At 42.6% G+C, this 16,639-nt stretch overlaps 1 protein-coding gene across 1 annotated transcript; it reads right to left on the bottom strand.

Annotated features, from left to right (window-relative positions):
* Positions 1-430: 430 nt before the first annotated feature.
* Positions 431-13,244, bottom strand: ATF1 (activating transcription factor 1). The gene is made up of 8 exons (XM_072134748.1): positions 12,917-13,244; positions 5,501-5,596; positions 5,210-5,338; positions 5,002-5,102; positions 4,608-4,723; positions 3,787-3,963; positions 3,540-3,699; positions 431-1,357 (listed from the first exon to the last, which is right to left on the bottom strand). The coding sequence occupies exons 2-8, from the start codon at positions 5,588-5,590 to the stop codon at positions 1,213-1,215; spliced, it is 918 nt and encodes a 305-aa protein (XP_071990849.1). The 5' UTR covers positions 5,591-5,596; positions 12,917-13,244; the 3' UTR covers positions 431-1,212.
* Positions 13,245-16,639: the final 3,395 nt, after the last annotated feature.

Genomic DNA, 16,639 nt, shown 5'->3' with positions numbered 1-16,639 from the left:
GGGGCTTGTGACAGACCACGCGGGGGCACGGAGCCGATGCCAGAGCATTGATGTATAGAAGAGGTTCTGTCGGGGGGGGGGGGGGGTCAAAAGGGGAATAAACTTTTTTTTTTCTCCTTATAGGCTGGGTATATCTCAAGGAGGAGGCTACATTCTTCATACCGGGGGCAGCTGGCTATATACTAGTGGGCACGAGCTGGCGGGCTATGACCAATGCATTTCCCACCCTTCGCTTATACAAGTCAATAGTTTTTCCCAGTTTTTTTGTTAAAATTAGGGGCTTCGGCTTAAACTCGAGTATATACAGTATATTTTACTATACAAAACCAAATTCTGTGCTCAGGTGAATATGGACAAACTAGGCAGGTACCCAATGACCATTCCTGCACTGTGTCTTCTAGAACTAACAGACAGAAGCGCATAGACAATGTAAAGAATCACACATCATTTATTTATAGAAATGTGAATCACACCTAATAGCCAAATATCAGAGCACGTCTTATCACCTTGTCCTTTTCTTTCAGGCCGACCTTCAGTAAACTGGATCAATTTATAGCATGATCTGGCTATTAAATTAGGACTAAAAGTCAGAATTCCCCTTTAAACCCAGATGGATATATTATAAAGTAAACACCACAAACAACATAATTACACTATTACCTGCCGAAATAAGCTTTTTTTTTTTTACTGTAAAAATTTAACTTTTTTTTTTCTGAGCAAAGTAAGCCTTAACCTGTAACTGGAAGTAAATGAAAGGAGGTAAAATATGTACATACAAATTACATAAAAATAGACCTGCAATTAATTCAACAAAAACCAACTGCTGCGTATGAAAATATGTTCCATTGTGTAATCTCTGTTATTACCAGTAGAGCCTGGATCCACCATGGCTTGAACAATGCAGGACTTTCAGTCCCTACATGGTGTTCCAGCGACTGGCCTAGGGCGCCACAGAAAGCTAATGGTGATCCTTCCTAATGAGTGATTCTACTATATTGCCATTGTCGGCATATTCTGCTTATAAGTAACAGTCACCAAATGCTCACACCCCGAACATATAGCGACATGTTGTAATTCATTATCTGTTTAAACCCGCGTGAAAACTAGGTAAAAAAGCCGTCGTCTGTGGCCCTCTTGTAAAATTTAGAAAATTTTGGTATAAAAGAAAAACAAAAACTCATCTAAAATGTGTGTACAGATCCCAAAAGTGGTCTACACTGCTTTGTGGCAGTACAAATCTTTTAAAGTCTTTAACTCTTCGATTAACGTTTTGTTTTGATTTTCGAGAACGGCCACTCTGTTTTCCAAGCATTTGACGTATTCTTTCTTCTTTCTCCGACATTCCCTGGCGGCTTCCCTGGAAGAGAAAGGGGCATGTAAGAAAAATGAAAGCACATGTGATTTATATACTTATGTTTCTTCGATTTTAATCAATTTCATTCAAATCTCTGAATAGGAACACCTTCCATGTCAAAGGAGACCAAAAACACCCAACCACACAATTTTGACCTCTCCTGAATCTGACATATGTTGGAAGCTATTATCATTACAAATTGGCCCCTTTACATCAGTCTCAGTGTTGGGAACACATGGATCATGAGAATGGGGGACCCTCTTGCACCCCAAATGAACAGAGCAGACAGTCGCGCACACGACCTGCCTCTGTATTCATCTCCACAGCACTGATCGAGATAGCCGAGCTCGATAGTGAATGGAGAGGCAGTGTACATGAACCCCCATTCCTGTGATCCATGAAGCTTCGATCATGGAGACCCCCCATCAATCAGTAAGTTAGCTCCTATACTGCGGATATGGGCCAACATGTGACTGGACAGCCCCTTCAGACTGTGGCCCTCCAACTACTACAAAAACCAAAACTGTTTTTCCACTGATCCCAAACCAATTTTCCACACTTATTTATTCTACCCTCCTCTGAATCATATAATGAGGGAGTAAGGCCTCTTCCACACTAGCGTTGCGTTTCACGTCAGGGTGCAATGCGTGAAAAACTGACGTTTTTGGCTGCGTTTTTGTTCCATTTTTCCTTGGAGTAATTAGCGTTTTTGCGTTTTTCACGCGCGTGTTGTTAGCGTTTTTTTTGCGTTTTCGGCGCATTTTTCACGCGCGAGTCAATGGGAGAATCGAGCAGTTTTCAAAGGGACCATGGTTTGGGATTAAAATGGGTTATTTAATTAAAAAATAATGTCTTCTGATAAGTAGCAAACATCTGCGATCTATTCTTCACTGTTCCCCGTGTATATTATCTCTCGACAAGTTAGCAGATGTGAAGAACAGTGAAGAATAGAATAAAAACAGTGAACACAGTGAAAACAGTGACCACAGGATCATTTAAGAGAAAAAAACAGTGCAGAACACAGTGCAGAATAGATTACAGATGTTCGGCACATCTGCTTACTTGTCGGGAGATACGCGCGGAACGGTGCGGCCAAAATAGCATGTGAAGAACAATATATATGTGTGTGAAGAACAAATTGCAGATGTTTAAATACATCTGCAATGTCTTCTTCACACATATATATTGTTCTTCACATGCTATTTTGGCCGCACCGTTCCGCGCGTATCTCCCGACAAGTAAGCAGATGTGCCGAACATCTGTAATCTATTCTGCACTGTGTTCTGCACTGTGTTTTTCTCTTAAATGATCCTGTGGTCACTGTTTTCACTGTGTTCACTGGTTTTATTCTATTCTTCACTGTTCTTCACTGTGTTTTTTTAATTAAATGATCGTTCGCGAGCAGGGGAAATACTGTTATTCTGGTCACCTAGCAACCCTTACGTTTAAAACGCATTGCACTCGCATTGCACTTGCAATGATTGCGAGTGCAATGCGTTCTTGATGCATCTCCATAGACTTGAATGGGGCGTGAAAATTGCGCGTGACTCGCAAAAATAGAGCATGCTGCGATTTTGACGCGCGTGCAAACGAACGCAAGCACGCGCGTCAAAAACAACGCTAATGGAGAAAGAGCCATTGAATACAATGGGACAGAGTGCAATGCAAGTTCTGCGCGTCAAATGCACGCGCAGAACTCGCGCGTGAAAAACGCCAGTGTAGAAGGGGCTTAAGGCTACCTGCACACCAACGTGCATTGTTTCCAGGCAATAAAAACACAGTCCATTTTTGCAGTCCGTGTGCCATTAGTTTGTGGTCCGACGGATTGTCATCAACGTGGCATCCATATTTTTCATGTTACCATAGACTTCTATGGGAAGGCACCGGCCACCAACAGAGACGGGAATAGGACCTGCTAAGAGTTTTCTACAATCTCCTCCCCCTTTAGCCCATGAAATTAACATGTCAGTGAGTTAACCAGAAAAATAAAACAGAGCACACAGACGAAAAAATAAATACATTTGTGTTCATGTATCCAAATCCTTACATGACTCCCATATACAGGGATGGACAGCACTCCCTGTAGCACTGTGTGTATACAGAAGGCTCTCCCTGTATAACAGTGTATACAGGGTAAGCAGGACTCTAGCTGCATACCCCAACAATCCTTTCAGTCCTTCCTTACCTGTTTTTCATGAGTCTTATTTCACGCTTCACCTGTGGGTCATCTGACTTTGTTGGAGGACATGTCAGCGCGACAGGTGAGGTCATGACCACGGTCTGTGGTAGTGAGGTGGTGGTTGAAGTGGTACGGATTTGATAAGTCTGCATATCGCCTGAGGCAGCTAAAAAAACACAAGTTATTCACAGACATGCAACAGATGGCAAAATAGTAATATGCCTGGAAAGTAAATAAATCAATGAAGACTTACTCTGTACGACCACTTGGTTGCCAGGTACAAGAATCTGCTGGCCATCAGAGGTTTGCGCGTATTGTAGTATTGTTGTACCCTGCTGGTTGGTACCGGCATTGGCCATTAGAGTTTGTAACCCTTGTACCCCATCAGCTCCGGCTGCCAGCTGGAAGGTTCCATTAGGTCCAATGGTTACTAGAAGGAGGATAAAAGAAGGGAAAAGATGACAAACAACATGACATGCTTTTCTGGGCTTGATTATGGATTAAAAATAGGACTATTGTACATTTAAAGTGTTATAAATAAGATAACATATATATTAAATGGTTAAAGAAGAAAACTTAGCAATTGCAATTCAGATTGAGACATTTCATTGCAGTGCACTCCTCTCTGCTCCGATCAGACAGCATACTGACTGTTTCCATGATTGCTCAGTGCTGCATCACATGGGCACCTAAAGGCTGTACATTTCTGCTTCCCAGAGGATTATTCTAATTATCCTTCAAAACATGCAAGAGGTCATACTTGTGTGTCCACTTAGTGACATTGTCACCTTCTACATCATAATTGTGACAAAACTGACTAATAAATAGTGACTATGATAGGATGTAACCCCCTCTGTGCTACAGACCCTGCAATTACATCACCCAGAAAACCTGATGGTAAATCCCCCTGAGATAACATGGTGCTTCACAGGGGGTGACCATGAGCTCACATAACCCAGCTGAAGAATATAGAAAGAATTTTCAGATACAAACCAACAACTAAAGAAGGTAATACAAAATAATACATAATTAAAGAATTAATCTGGCATCAAAGCAGTATCCTAAAGGACTCACCATACTGTCCAGTGCTGGTCTGATAAATGGTGGTGGTTGTAGGTGAGGCAGATACACCAGCCCCATCTTCATTTCGCTTTCCAGTGTCTTCAGAAGAGAGATCTTTCAAGATTTGCCTTAAGAAAATATCAGCAAACAAACTTTCAGATTTCAGAAAAGGTCATGCTTGATGTGAAGTGGGCTGCCTTGCAAGGCAGCCAAGAGGTAATGTTTTCCATATCGTCTCCCAATAAAAGGAATATTAAGTCATGCCATACATTTTAAAGTGTGGTTCCTGCCATTTCTAAAGACCAATCATAAAGGATCCACCACAGAAAGTATTGGCATATTTTGAACATAGGAGCCCAGCGCTGGTTTATTTAACCCCTTGCTTCCAGTATAGACATTTATTTACCTATAGGAAGGTCGGCGAGCTAAAATCCCACGCGCCTTTCTGGAGGAATCAATGCTGTCAGAGGAGTCTTGAGAGTCTTCACTATCTGATAGCGAGGATGCCTGCAAAAGAAAAAATGTAAGTAGAATCCTTCTCTCCTTCTGCCATAGCAAACAAGGAGCGATAGGGAAGACTCTCCAGGCCATCACATTACAATGCAGCAGGTTACCTGTGATGCAGCCACTTGAGGAGAGTGTATCACAGAGGACTGAGCAGTCTGGATGACACCTTGTACCTGGACCTGTTGATCCCCAGGTAGTACGACAGTCAGGGGGGTAGATGTACCTCGAAGTGCCATCTAGTAGGGGATAAAGGGTAAACCTGAGCATGTACGAAACATAATCAGACTTACTGTGTCCATGGTAATTCATGATGACTAATAGTAGAAGGTGAATGTTGTCAGTGCATCCCCCATACAACACACGTCACTCCTATCACAGCATAGTAGATCGTCTCTCACCTGTTGGGCTAGTTGTGCCTGGAAAGCTGAAGCTGGGAACGAAATGGTCTGCACAGCTTCACTGTCCACTTTTTTAGAAGCTTCTTCCATAGCAAGCTGCAGAAGAGAGGAAAAAAAAAATAATTTTTACACTTGGAAACTGAAATCTATGAGAATGACATATACTATGTAATAAAATAAAAGCATAAGGAGCAAACTATAGCTGCAGTCTGATTCCATACAACACGGGGACTATCACGACAAAGTCACCCCCATCAGAAGACGACAAGGGTCACTTTAAGGCTCAACAATTACGGGAAATCAAAATATGACCTGGACATGGAGGCACCAAGGAGCCTTGGTCATGAAAGGGTTTAAGTAGAGGCATTTTAATTTATTTAGGCAGTTTAGCGCTTTCCACACCTGTGACTGGCGAGGAGAGGGGCTGCTGGAGGACAGACCGGGAATAAACTACATACTAGCAGACAGAAGCCTCCCCCCTCCCCTCTTTATAGACTAGTGTGTGTAGTTTTTACACCACTTGACGAACTCCAATGTTAAATGTAAATGGACTGAAGAGTAATTTCACTTTTGGAGGTTGCAGTGAAGGGCGTTACTGTAGACGCCACCATCTTTGGCCCGATCATTAGTAAATGAACCATAGTAACACAGCACAGGTCTACAGCGTGAACACAGGAGTTTCTTTAATGACCCAAATGTAGCGTTTATAGCGCAGGACAGTTTTGTCAAGGCATCTGTCTTTCCTATCTTTCCAGTGAGATGACTTATTGTTTCTCTAGAAAACCTGAAATACAAACGCAAAAGGCATAACTGGAAACGTGAGCTGCAGATATATAAATATCTATTTCCTGCCTCCATCTCCGGTTCTGTAGCTCACAGAAACACATTTGTTATCAAATACTAAATTCTCTTTACAATTGGACAAATCATATTTCTAGGTACTATAACGCCCATGAAGAGGGTGTCCGATGTGACCCATGAAAGTGGCCACTAAAATTGGCTCTTCTGAAGCAAAAGAGGACTCTTCTCTGCTCATTTTCACAAAAAGATGGCAATTTTTTTTTTAAGTTAACCTGATGAGAGACATAAAAGAAGAAATTCTAGAAAGGAAATTTCACACCCTACCCAAGGGGGCTGGTAGTTTAATGGCTAGCCATCTGACGTCATTGGGAAGCAATGACCTGTCGCCATGATGGCCTTGGGTCTTTGCAAGACCCAAGGTTTGTATAATTTGCATCGATATGTCACTGGCACATTGTAATAAATGATCAGTAAAAGGAAAAAAATACAAAAACCTAAAAATTCTAATAACCCAATTTTCCCTATATAAAAATAAACTCTAAAAATCATAAATTATATAAACTGAGCTAATATAACTATAAATAGTTATTCCAGGGGATTATGAAAAGGCCGTACAGTCCTCAAAATAGTAGCAATGAAAACATCATCTAATCTCTCAAAAAACAACACTTCACACAGCACCGTACACCGAAGTATGAAAACGTTGTTTGCCAGAAGATTGTGAAATGAAGATTTCTTTTAACAGAACGTTCCAATTTTTTTAAAAATGTATTAAAACATAATAAAACTTGTATAAATTTAGTATCTCTGTGATCACCCAAAGAATAAAAGGTGTCATTTGGGGGCGCACAGTGAAAGCCTACAAGAAAATGGCGCACATGTGTTTTTATTTTCATCACAGAGTCACTGTGAAGTTCAATTTGTTATGCAGAAAACAAGCCATCAATAAAATAAAACAGCTATAGATTTTTGTAAGTGGGCAATGAAAAGTGGAAACAAAATCAAAGAAGGGTTATCAGTGGGAAGGGGTTAACATTTAAACATTATATCCCCTATCCCAGTGATGGCGAACCTTTTAGAGCCTGAGTGCCCAAACTTCAACCAAAAGCCGCTTATTTATAGCAAAGTGCCAACACAGCAATTTAAGCAGTAATTTATTTCTCCTTTCAATCCTTCAGCCTCCCAAGGACACCAAGGCAGTTGAAAGGAGGAGGGTAAATTCGCCTATCATTGTAGGAAGATTCTGTAGGAAGATTCTTTGAGTCCTGCCTGGTGAGCTTCATGCTGGGGCGATGGCCTGGGTGCCCACAGAAAGGGCTCCGAGTGCCGCCTCTGGCACCAGTGCCATAGGTTCGCCACCACTGACCTAGACTATTCACTTATATATCAAGGTACCCTCTATAATAGGAAATCTTAGGAGGAGCTGGAACAATAAGTTTGACACATCGCTTTACACCTGGCTGGTAGGAAAGCACAGATCTCATGTAGTAGCTGCTCAATAGGCTCCAGCTACATTATAATTATGGAGAACCAGACTATAATAACAATAAATGCTGTCACACTGATACGTATAATTACCAAAGTCCATAACTTAGAATTATCAAATTTAGAACAGTGATACATAAACCATAAAAACTCAGGCTTTATACCAAATCATCTTGTAGTCCGAGTGGAGGAGATTGTGCCTGGAATCTGAGAAGTTGTGTAATGAGTATAAACCATTGGTACACATCCTAAAACCAGATGTGATTCTGCGGGACGGTTCTGTGTAACCCATATAGTATTCGTATTAACCTGCTATATAAACAGTTCAGTGACATCCTTTACTCCCAGCTTGCCTCAGGCTACATTCACACTAACATAAGCTCGCTGGCGCTCACCCCTCCCCTCTCCACCCTGGTGCCGGCCGTATGTACAGGGAAAGATAGAGCTTGCTTTATCTTTTTCCCAGCAACGTTATGGAGACACACGTGTGCTCACCGTACTAGGGCCGGGCACCACAGGTGTCTATGGGGACATATATCCATAGGTTCCCAAAACATCAGTGTGAAAGAGGCCTCACACCTTATATGACTAAACGGAGGGATTAACATCTAATATGCTGTTATGTGGAAATAGGATCTTTAATATGACTAACACTGTGCAGAGTTTCTGGGTCCCAAAATTATAGATTGTGAAACATTAAAAACCATAGGACAAATAAAGAAGCAAAGTTCAACTTCTAGGTAAACGACTTAATCATTGGGCATATAACTCCTCACTAGTAACAGAGGCCACATAGACCTCAAGCAAATAAGCCTGACAAGAATCTGCAAAGGACAGTCCAATATCCCCCAAGGTGTGCACAAATTAATCTTCATCAACATATAAATTATGATATTCTCAAATGCAGTTCCATGGATCCATCAACTGGGGGAATTGTCCAGAAAAAGTAAAGTGTAGAAAGTGTAGAATAAAATAACAGTACCATAGCAAAGGGATAGGCTGACGCGCTTCAGACCCGAAGGTTTTAAAGGGAACCTGTCACCAGCTTTTGACAAAATTTGGGCTATGATAGGTTCCCATAGAGTCCTTATACAACAAGGGCACCTTGTTTCAGTTTAAAAAAAAAATAAATAAAAAAAAAAAAATCACTTCTCCAAAAACAAGAAAATCTACTTTGATTCCCCATCTGGTATCCAGGCAGGAAATCTAGCGAGTCAAACTGGGAGTGTCCTCTACAGGTGATTTGAGCCGCTCTTCTTCATCTCCTTATTATTACCACTTTACCCTACATCATCCGGCTGGCCAAATACCACACGTGTGCATTAGCCTCTCCTGACTGTCATGCGCCCTCTCACACCGCATGAGCGGCTTTGCGATATGCAAACTTTGTGCATGCGCCTATGAGCGGATGGAGTACACGGACCTTTGCCAAAACTCACTGCGCATGACTGTTGGCAGAGGCTAGTGGGAACCTGCTATAACCCAAATTTTGTCAAAAGGTGGTGACAGGTTCCCCTTAAGGGCATTATGCAGGAGGATAATCTCTCTGTAACCTAATAATACAGTTGGTCTGGAGCAGATGTTTCTTCATTTGGTGAAATATAGTTTGGTTTTACCGATTGCAACATTTGTTATGCAACACGTTGGTTCCACAAACAGCTTTGAGGCAGAATTGAGAAATTTCTATTTACAAGCAGGATGGCTCCTTGTCCTAATAATAAGAGAATGTGATATAAAGCATGCAGAGTGATATACATGGGATCACATCACCGCAGCCTGGATGATGTAACCTCACAGCATGAATATGGTTGTATCTACCCCTTGGAGGAGGTATATACGAGGCTCTGTTGGCACTGCAGGGTTATTAATGGACACACAGCTGCAGTGGTGGGATCGATATCCGTGTATTTCCAGGGAATCTGTGTTTCCGGCTTCTCAATCAGTGAGAGGACTTGAACATCTATGCACAGGCAGTTACTACATAGTCCGCTCATATGTACCGGGTAGTCACCCACATCCTAGCCGGGACTTCCAATGTCAGCTCTATCATCTGATTGGGCCATGTAAAAGATGACACAACATGACCACAGTCTGAGATCATCACTTTCCTGCTGCATCAGCAAAAACGCAGGGAGCCTCAGTGCAGAAGACATCAGGCTTTCCTGGTGTAGGGGATCGGAGTGATGCCATCTTGGCGTCTCCTGCTCTATTGCTACAGATGACTATTGATAGACCAGGACTTCCCTATGTTGTCAGTATTTTGCATTGAAAAATATGCACCACACTACAAGGATCAGCACCACCGGAAAATTTGCAGCCTGACAGGACCCTCTAAACTTCAATTCTGTTTTTGGATGTAAAAGAACAAATCCATATAGATCAGAACAGCAACGCGGCAATTATTGAGTTCTGCTTCCCATAGACACATGCTGCTAATTCTTCCAGAAACTAATGAACACCGAGCAGTGAAGTCCTGTCCCGTCTGTGACCACAGTGGTCAGAAACTTCCCCTCTTGTTTTACGTTTTCAACAACACTATTTCCAAAAGTGTGAATTTCCAGCCCAAACTTGTAATATCAGTGTGACATTTGGGGAGATCATACACCTGCAGAGGCTCCGGCCGCCTCATGTACTTGGCACCATATAACTAGGATTGAATGGTCACGGGCTGTAACGAGTGCAAAGGAGCAGGACAGAAAACCCCACGACGACCACGTCCACTACCACATGGTGTCGAGGTGGTGTAAAAGGGATAGTAGCCGTAAATCGTGGTGTTTCGCTAGGCATTGTTATTATTTTGGAGCTTATACAGCAGAAAACTGTAATACAAGAGCTGATAAGTCTCCCCCAGTGTGTCCAATAGCATCATTAGGTGTGACCAAAATGATATATACTGTCTATATACTCCATGAGGTGATCCCTATGTTCCAGGCCTGCAGATCTTACTATACAAGTACATGTAATGGATAATCCATGTGTGTCTACGTGCCTGGGGATCTGTAGCTTCTCCATGTGGACTTGCACTAACAGATATATCCTCTGAATGCAACGGTCAGTATCCCTTGAGAAATGAAAGGGTGCATCAGCACTTGTGACCATACAAAACTGCAGACAGTGTCAGGTACTGACCATATAACCATGTTTGTGTGTGTGCTAGCGTCAGAAAGACTGCGGAAAATACATTTGTATTTTAGGATTGTAGCTGGACTAGGTGTGCAAGTCTTTTTACTCTACTGCCCATGGCCTTGAGTAACTGCTGTAGAATTCAACAAAATGTTTGCTACAGCAGTGACTCAGAGGAGAGGTGCTGTGCTCGAGAACAGTGAAGAGATCTCACACACCACTGCACTAGAGAGCTTCAAGTCCAGCTACTGGAATCTCAATGTATATTTCACATTCCTGCTGTTTCTAACAACATACACAAATGTATCGCCATACAGATCTCCACTGCCTGCAGCTTTGTATAGCCAAAAACCTGTAAAATCTTCAGATAGCTAGTGCTGATCCTAAAGTGAAAGTGGTTCTCCAGGATCTACTGAAGAAAGAACAGTAACAAGATGAGTTCTGGGGCCTCAACACTTCCAACCAAGCCATGTGCTCCTTACCGGAGTATTTTAACACTTGGATGGAATGTAGTAGCGTACAGGTCACATGTCACCCCTGGACTGAGCGTCTGTATTCACAGGAATGAAGCAATAGATCACAGGGATGTCGCCAGTTTCAAATTGATAACTGGGCCGGACCTGAGGATTGGTTATCAATTTTAGAAACCCCCCCCCCCCCCCCCAAGCAACCCCTTTAAATGGGTTCTCAGAGGTTAAAGGGAACCAGTCAGCAGATTTTATCCAATTAAACTACCAGCACCCTCATATAGGGTATGAAATGTCCTTTCTAGAATTCATTATTTTATGTGAAATATTACCTGTTTACCTATTTTAAAAAAAGAGCCCAGAAGAGTCATATTTGCCTGAGAAGAGTCAAGTTTAGAGGCTGGAGGGGTAGTGTTACGTCAGATACGGCTATTTAGAATACCTAGATCTTCAATTTGCACCTTTTATTTACATGTCTATCTCCAGTTCTGTAGCTCACAGATCCATAAGGCCAAGATCACCATCTGTAATATTTTACACAACTTAAGGACTGATAACACTCAGCAGGTTAGACTTGTTTAGCAGAACATTGCCCAAGGAAAAATATTTTATCCCATATCCAGGTGTCAATAAAATATAACTTTTGGTGGTGTTGAATAAACCAAAAGTGATTAAAGCAAATAAACTACTTTAAAAACCCAACGTTTGTGTGGAAAACACTATATAGACAGCAAAATTGTTTTCCACATAAAGGTTGGGTTTTTAAAGTAGTTAATTTGCTTGAATCACTTTTGTTTTATTCAACACCAATAAAAAAAGTTATATTTTATTGACACCTATCTTTAATATGACACCAGCAGCACGTTCCCAGGTACTACAGAACCAAAAATAGAGCCTCTTGAAGTGACACTTATGCAGCCTCTAAACTTGAATCATCTCAGGCAAAATATGACTCTTCTCTGCTTATTTACACATGAATTTGGAGGTGACAATTCTTTTACTGGGCTAAAAACCCAGGGACAGAGGCCCTTGAACAAAACATCTTTCTTCTACAGCGCCGCACCATGGTCGTGGGATTACAGCAATGAATGGAGATCAGTTGCACTGCCTATGGTCAGGAGAGATGTTTTTGAATAAAGGCAGCCATGTTTTTCACCGTGGACAACCCCTTTAAGCTATGTGCACATCTGTCTCCCCCAGAAATCTTCACTTAAGGGGGCCAAACCCAAAGCCATCTCCCAAAACGCTGGAATCCCCACACCCCTATTAGTAGTAATGTGTGTTATATGAAGGACAGTCTGTTCCTATACTGGAAATCAAAACTGGAAAGTTCCTTGAAGAGACAGTGGCCACACGCTGGGAGCTGTGGGGGCGCTGTGGGGTACAGTGGTAGCACACATACAATAGCGGAGCACTTTATTCCTCGGTGCAGGCGGCGGAGGTGCAGGCAGGGGCAGCCCCGGGCCTCTGCCCCGGTCCAGGTGCTCTCGCCCTGCTCTCCGCTCCTCCTCCGCCCAGGCAGCTGTTTTGCTTTAATTACCTGCGTCCTCTGAACTCACAGCTCAGGGATCCGCTCCAGCCAATCACCGGGGTGAACGTCTCGGGTCCCCAGGGGAGCCGCCTCCTCTTCGGATCCCGTCACAGGAAGAACCTCACAAAGTCGCACACACGGAACCGAAAAAGCGCCAAACCCAGCGGAGCCGGAGAGCAGACGGGACAACAGCGCCCTCATCCGCGCAGGGGGTACACCTTGTACGACGTCCGGTAGGCCTTAGCTTGACGTCAGCGTAGACCGTGACGTCACTGCCATGGTGACGTGCTGCCAGGGGAAAGGCGGGAGGTAATTCCTCTTCCGTTTGGGCGCCCGGATGAAAGGTCTGCGGAGGGGTGGAGGGAAGATACACTCTATTCCGTGGTGCTGTATGCTGACCTGTTCCCCCCTCTGTCATTGTAATACTGGTACGTTCCCAGGTATGGCGCACGGTCAGCGGTGATCTCATTGTTCGGGAGGGAGGGGGAGCCGCTGCCTGATATAGAAGATGGGACGGCCTCTTCCAGGCAGGCTGACATCACACGCCTCATACACCGCATTACGTGACACCGAGTCATGGTGACTCACCGCATGCATGTACGGGGCGCTGCACAGCCATATCTATTCCTCATTTGTAAGCTATTTCCCGCCACAATTACCCTGTAATTTCGGAATTGGTTGGCGTTTTGCAGTTAAGCCCTATACAGTACGTCTGCAAGACATGAAATGCACACGGTGGAAACTAACAAATAGGATGCGTTTCAAAATGGAACATGTGAATGCAGTCTGAGGCCGTGTTCATACAATGCATTGCGTTTTTGATGCATTTTAAGAACTTCAACCGTGATCCCTTGCTGAGATTACATTGCGTGTTATCAAATGCAATGGAGACGCAATGTAACCGCAGCATGTGATCACGGCTGAAGCCTTTGTGACCCAGCCCTAGTCTCTATAATGTTTCCATAGAATAAGGGGAATTCATGTTGGCTTTTTTTTTCTTTTTTTTCAGATCAGTGATTTCTCAGTGAACCCGTTTTGGCTTATGGACACATACAGATTGGTTTTCTTCTCCTGGCTTCAGTCATTTGTCACTGATGTCTTCTTACTGACCTATTTTCTTCAATTAGATTTTTCACACTTCAGTTATTTTGATCCAATGTTGCACTGAACAAAAAAAAGAAGGTTCTAAACTGATCAGTGGAAAAAAACTGAAGTGTTAACCCCTTAAGGACGCAGGGTTATTTTCGCTCATTTCTTGCTCTCCCTCTTCAAAAATCCATTACTTTTTCATTTTTCGGCGTACAGACCTGTGTGAGGGCTTATTTTGTGCGTAACAAATTTTACTTTCCCGTAATGTTATTTATTATTCCCTGCCATGTAGTGGGAAGCCGGAAAAAAATTCCAAATGTGGAAAACTTAAAAAAAAAACTGCATGTGTGTCACGTTCTTGTGGGCTCAGTTTTTACGACTTTCACACTTCGCTCCATATAGCACCTCTACTTTTTTCTCTGGTTCGGTGCGATCGCGGTGATAACAAATTTATACAGGTTTTATTGCGTTTTAATACATTTTCCAAAATTAAATGAATGTGTACGAAAAAGAAAAAAAATCTTCTGACGCTAATAACTTTTTCATACTTTGGTGTACGGAGCTGGGGGAGGTGTCATTTTTTGTGAAATGAACCGACATTTTCATTGCTACCATTTTGCGACATTTTGATCATTTTTTGATTACATTTTTTATGTCATGTAAAAAGGTGTAAAAGTTGCGTTTCGGACATTTGGGCACCATTTGCCGTTTCGGAGGTCACCGCCGGCAATAACCGTTTTTATATTTTGATTGGGCATTTTGGGACGCAGCGATACTTAATGTGTCTGTGATTTTTACTGTTTATTATGTTTTATATCAGTTCTAGGGAAAGGGGGGTGATTTGAACTTTTAATATTTTATTAATTTTTTATTTTGAAATTTTTTTTTTTTTCCACTATTTCTTAGACCCTCTAGGTTACTTTAACCCTAGTTGGCCCGATTGATCCTACCATTTACCAGTATATGGCATTTCTACACATGATTCATTTCAATGAGGCACTGGCTCATTGTAACAAATCCTCAGAAACCATTCAGCCTCGGGTCTCACGAATACCTGAGGCTACCATGGCAACCAATCGCCGCCCCCTGATGACATTCGGGGCTAACAACAGGTTAACACCCGTGATCGGTGCAAGCAACGGCGGAGGGTGATAGCGATGGGTCTTTGCTGCAATATATCAGTCACGGAGCATGAAGGGGTTAAAAAGCCCATTGAAAGGAACAGTTCAGTAAAACATCAGTGAAAAATCCCTGAGGCCAGGAAAAGAAAACTAATCTGTATGTGTCCATAAGCCTAAATGGGTTCAGTGAGAAAAAAAAGCCACGTGAATGTGCCCTAACATTTGTCCAATACTATTTACGGATGACGTATTGAACAGAGGATGACCTTCCGTCTGAAAGCCTGACCCTGCAATACACTTTGCCACAACCTTCTTCTTGAGCTGTCTGATGTCTTGTTTGTTCACGCATGTTCTTTAACAATGCCTCTGAGGCCTTCAAAAAAAAAAAAATTTATACTGAAAATAGACAGTTGTTCTCTTTTGTAATAAATGTGTAAAACCATCTTTTTCTTTACACTTCACAAGTACTTGATACTTTATGTTGCTGCATCACATAAAATAGATTTACATTTTTGCCTAATGTTATATACTTTTTTGATGTGAAACCTTTTATGCATGCTCTAGGACAGTGGTGGCGAACCTATGGCACGGGTGCCAGAGGTGGCACTCAGCGCCCTCTCTATGGGCACCTGCGCCATCACCCCATCGCAGACTTTGCCAGACTGGACTCAAGGCCTCTTGCAGTCCCAGGCAGCCCAGGACCCTAGAAGGATGGTGCAACGATAATCCAAAATTCTTCTCCTTCTTTCTACTGTATTGGTGTCCTGAGGTGTATTGGTGCCTATACAATCTAAACATGTGACAGAGCAGGGAGTTGTTTAAATACTCCCCTCTCCTATCCAATGTGGTGCAGCCCTTCACTGCCAGACCTTTTTGGTATTTGGAGGCACATTGCATCCGTAGTTTGCACCCACCAGAAACAGACTGTGCTGTCAACGTTATCTTTATAGCAGCAAAGGCCATTGATGACGCACTGGACTAGAGTGTTGGGAGAGAGAATATTGGTTCTTTATTATTTTTAGTTCCCTGGAGCCCATAGTAACATTTTCTTAAGCTGGACAACACTTTTCTTAAGCTTGCATTACCCTTATCACCTACCAAATACTTTAGATAAAAATCATCTGAGCCCAATCCAATGTTTATGGGACTTCCTGACTCTCCTGAGATGGGTAGAAGGATTGGGCTATAATTTGGAGTGACATGGCTTTATCCTGGAAGAAAAGCCGCTGCCAGAAGAGTGAGACTCCGTTCTCTCCATTTGTTACACATGCACAGGGTATGCGGTGAAAGGAGAACAATCATTCAGCTATCAACTATCTCAGCTCAATAGGGGCCTTTATGATAGTCATTAAAGTGCAGGAATCCTTTATATTTACACATTACCTGGTCAACACACAGAACAGGTGAAAACCTTTGTATTATACCTTAGTTCTGTGTAGTCTCCTCTCCAGGTTTTAACTCACAGAGGTGCAAACTGGCCCTTTGGTAGCTAAACACACAATGGCTATGGATGGTATTTGTA

Source organism: Engystomops pustulosus, chromosome 2 (genome assembly GCF_040894005.1).
Source record: "Engystomops pustulosus chromosome 2, aEngPut4.maternal, whole genome shotgun sequence".
In the NCBI taxonomy this organism is placed as follows: Eukaryota; Metazoa; Chordata; class Amphibia; order Anura; family Leptodactylidae; genus Engystomops; species Engystomops pustulosus.
This window is presented reverse-complemented; position numbering and strand designations above follow the sequence as displayed.

Excerpts from the sequence above, each read along its gene's own strand:
- ATF1 (XM_072134748.1), bottom strand. The coding sequence starts at position 5,590 with ATGGAAGAAGCTTCTAAAAAAGTGGACAGTGAAGCTGTGCAGACCATT. Across the intron at positions 5,339-5,500 it reads AGGCACAACTAGCCCAACAG|ATGGCACTTCGAGGTACATC; the intron begins GTGAGAGACGAT and ends ATCCCCTACTAG. Across the intron at positions 3,964-4,607 it reads GACCAGCACTGGACAGTATG|TAACCATTGGACCTAATGGA; the intron begins GTGAGTCCTTTA and ends TCCTCCTTCTAG.